Genomic DNA, 3847 nt, shown 5'->3' on the forward strand with positions numbered 1-3847 from the left:
CAGCTTTCACATGCATATGAGGCTATTGAAAATACTATGGTTTGGGTCAGACACACCTTAGTCTTCAAAGTGACATCTTCACTCTTTAATGTTTTAAAGAGATCTTTTGCAGCAAATTTGTCCAGTGATAAATGTCAACTGATTTCTTGACTGCTGCTTCCATTAGTGTTGACTGTGGATCCAAGTAAAATGAAATCCCTAACACCTTCAATCTTTTCTTCATTTATGGCAATGTTGCTTATTGTTCCAGTTGGAAGGATTTTTGTCTTCTTTTTGTTGAGATGTAATCCATACTGAAGGCTATAGTCTTTGATCTTCATCAGTAAGTGCTTCAAATTGTCTCCACTTTCAGCAAGCAAGGTTACATCATCTGCATATCACAGGTTGTTAATGAGTCTTCCTCCAATCCTGACGTCTTGTTCTTCTTTCATGTGTCCAACTTCTCGGATTACTTGCTCAGCATACAGATTGATTTTAAACCATGCAGTATCCTCTTGTTCTGTTCAAACAACTGCCTCTTGGTCTATGCATAGGTTCTGCAAGAGCAGAATTCAGTGTTCTGGAATTCCCATTCTTCACAATGTTATCCATATTTGTTATGATCCATACAGTCAAATACCTTTGCATGGTCAATAAAACACAGGTACACATATTTCTGGTATTTGTTTGTTGTTCAATAATGATATCTCTCATTCCATAACCTCTTCCAAGATAGATCTTGGCTGAAAGCAATGAACACCAAATTTTAATAGATATTGCCAATTCTACCTTCCCAAAGTCATTGTCAAAATACTGACTCTTTCTGTTCCTGCACTGTCTCTCCATTTAGTCAGTTCTTCTTTTATGTCCTTCGACAAAGTTTTCATTTTCTGCTTGTAGGCCTTGCTTCTTGTTCTGGTTACCTAGTGCCACTCTGACAAGAATATATACCATAAATGGGATGGCCTTAACAAACAGGAGTTTATTCTCTTACAATTCAGGAGGCTAGAAGTCCGAGCTAAAAGTGCCAGGCTCTAGGGGCTGGGTGAAAGCCCCTCAACCTTGGGCTTCAGCTCCGCCTCTTGCTCCCAGTCCACTGAAGCTAGAGGTATCTCTTCACTCAGGCAGCTACTGGCTGCTGAGGCTGACAAGCCCAAGGTCGACAAATAAAATAGCATAGTTCCAACGTTACCAAACTACACAACAGCCCATTAATTCAAGTCCATTTTAGGTCCCAAGGTCGGCAGAGCATGGCAGTCTGCTGAACAATGACATGGCTACATGCAAGGTTCAAGGTGCAATAAGCTAGAGACCATTCCCCAAGGCTTCTGCTTATATACAGGAAGCAGACCACATTCCCTAAGGCAGCTACTCAGCTGCTTACAGTAGATTCCAACATGGAGTTGATTACCAGTCTCATCATGAGGAATACTACATTCAGCTGCCCAGCCATTAACTCAGGCCCAGCCACATTGACACACAAACTGATCTACCACAGAAAGCAATGAACACTAAATTTTAATAGATATTGCCAGTTCTACCTTTCCAAAATCATTGTCAAAATACCTACTCTTTCTGTTCCTGCACTCTCTCTCCATTTAGTCAGTTCTTCTTTTATGTCTTTCAACAAAGTTTTCATTTTCCGCATGTAGGCCTTGCTTCTTTCTTTATTTTTTATAATATACTGGGTTTTCACTGGCTGATATTTTGGAAGTGGATCACCAGACCTTTCTTGCAAGGTGTCCTTGATGCCAACCTTTCAATTAGTAGCCAAGGAGTGCTTCATTGTCTATAGCACCCAGGGATGTTAACCAAATAATAAAGGTATATTGTTTAGCATTATGCCCAGCACATAGTAAACTGCTCAAAATACTTATTATTGCTATATTGCCTATGATTATTTTTCAATCATTATTACTGCAGTTCCCATAAGGCTTTTGTCCTATACTGATTCACTCGTGTTAGCTTCTTCAGAGTCTCTTTGGACTGTCTTCCTAAATTACCTAATTAAAGTTCAGTTTCAGAGTTCTCAACCAATAGGGCTCATTAGCATGCACTGAATGTGGGTCTCCTGGGATCTTTTATTTCTTTCCTTAGCTGATGATGCTGAGGTCTTTTCTGAATAGAACATTTAAAATATGTAACCTTCATATATTATGTCTTGCTGGTGTAAAATCAGCAAAGAAACACATATCCAAACTCAAAGGAGTCAAAAGAGAGGAAAGAGGACATTGAAAGGAGAATGTTTCCTAGGGTTTTATTATCATTACTATAAATATGCTTAATTTGAAGGCAGTATCTCAAAGGATTACTTACTGCTCAGAGTCCGTATTTAAATAATGTAGAAAGAGGAAGTGGAAATGACAGCTAAGCTGATGACAACTAAGCACGATAAATAAAATTTTTCCAGTCAAGTCTCTTGTGAACTTTTGCGAAGAATTAGGTCAACAGTTAGTGAAGGGAAAAAGTAATTTAAATGTTCTGCCACCTTTCATCCACATCTGATTTTTAAGTTGTGACTCATCCAAGGGACATCTATGGGCAAAATCCCACAACATCTGTCCTGAAAGTCAAATGTAAGTATATTCTCAGTTTATAGGTCCAACAATGTTACATTTTTGTAACTGTGTAGCATGAAAACAGGTAACTGTATTTCTTCTTTATTTTTTAGCTAAAAACTAACTTATGCTTGTTTAAAATATTCAAACAACATAGAGAGGCATAAAATGAAAAGAAAGCTGCCTTATGTCCTCTACTTCCCCATGCAACTCCATAAAAGTAACTACTGTTGACAGTTTGTTTTACCAGACCTTAGACTCAAACCAAAAAACTCACTGCTGTCCAGTCATTTCTGACTCATAGCGACCCCACTGAGTTTCCAAGGCTGTAAATCTTTACGGAAGTAGATCATCCTGACATCCTTCCGCAGAGCAGCTGGTGGGTTTGAACAATTGACCTTCCAGTTAGCCTTATCCACGATGCCGCCAGAGCTCCAGACTTTCAACTCTCCACATAAAAATATAGTTTTATATATACATCTTGACTCAGATGGAATCATGTAATGCATTATTGTTCAAAAGTTTGCTTTCCTCACAAAGCAGTATATCAAAGACACTTTGACATCTCCCCAAGTTGGTTCACATAAATCTTCACTTATTTTTTTTACTTCACAGTATTCTGCTGTTTATCTATGACAAAATTTTTTAGTCCTTTCCCTATTGATGGAAACTTAAATTGTTTCCAAATTTTCACTATTACAAAGAAAGCTAAAATGAACATCTTTGTAAAATTATTAGTGTGTAATGATCATGGACTTTATGTAGAAATATGAGTGGGAAATTTTGGTTGATAGTTTAGAGCTGCTTGCCAAACACCTAAAGTTATTTATCTGCAAGTACAGAAGCCAAGACACTCAACTTACTGGGTAGCAGAGCCTCATTCCAAACAGTCCAGTGATTAAGACATTCTTGGGGGCAACAGCAAGCACAGATCTCTCATGTTCCAGGTAAGCTCATGCCCTGAGGATGTGGGGAAAAGGGCATGAGATTTCTTTATTTCAAGGGTCCTAGAATATCAGAACAACATGAAGAAGTTTTAATATTTTGAGGCTTCTTTCTTTTTTAATTTTTATTTTTATTTTTATTGTGATTTGGGTGAAAGTTGACAGAGCAAATTCATTTTCCATACAGCAGTTCACACATATTTTGTCGCATTACGTTAACTGCAATTCCCCACAATGTAACAGCTCTCTTCCCACTTCCTCTCTGTAGTTACTTCTTCCCTGTGTCCTTCCCTCCCATGCACTCCTGCCCCGCTTCCAGCTGTCTCCCTGTGCAAACACTGACCTCCTGTTCTCCCAAGATTGATC

General features: G+C 38.4%; 1 protein-coding gene across 1 annotated transcript in view; it reads left to right on the plus strand.

Annotated features, from left to right (window-relative positions):
• The window catches only part of LOC103209333 (olfactory receptor 6C4-like), a 34014-nt gene that overhangs the window by 24918 nt on the left and 5249 nt on the right, over positions 1 to 3847 (plus strand). Inside the window, exon 2 of the mRNA XM_042782855.1 lies at positions 1582 to 1603. Coding sequence (XP_042638789.1) covers positions 1582 to 1603 — 22 coding nt within the window. The remainder of the gene's footprint in view (positions 1 to 1581; positions 1604 to 3847) is intronic.

The sequence above is a fragment of the Orycteropus afer genome, unplaced genomic scaffold (assembly GCF_000298275.1).
Source record: "Orycteropus afer afer isolate SDZICR_OR568_19922 unplaced genomic scaffold, OryAfe1.0 scaffold00490, whole genome shotgun sequence".
NCBI classification, from domain to species: Eukaryota; Metazoa; Chordata; class Mammalia; order Tubulidentata; family Orycteropodidae; genus Orycteropus; species Orycteropus afer.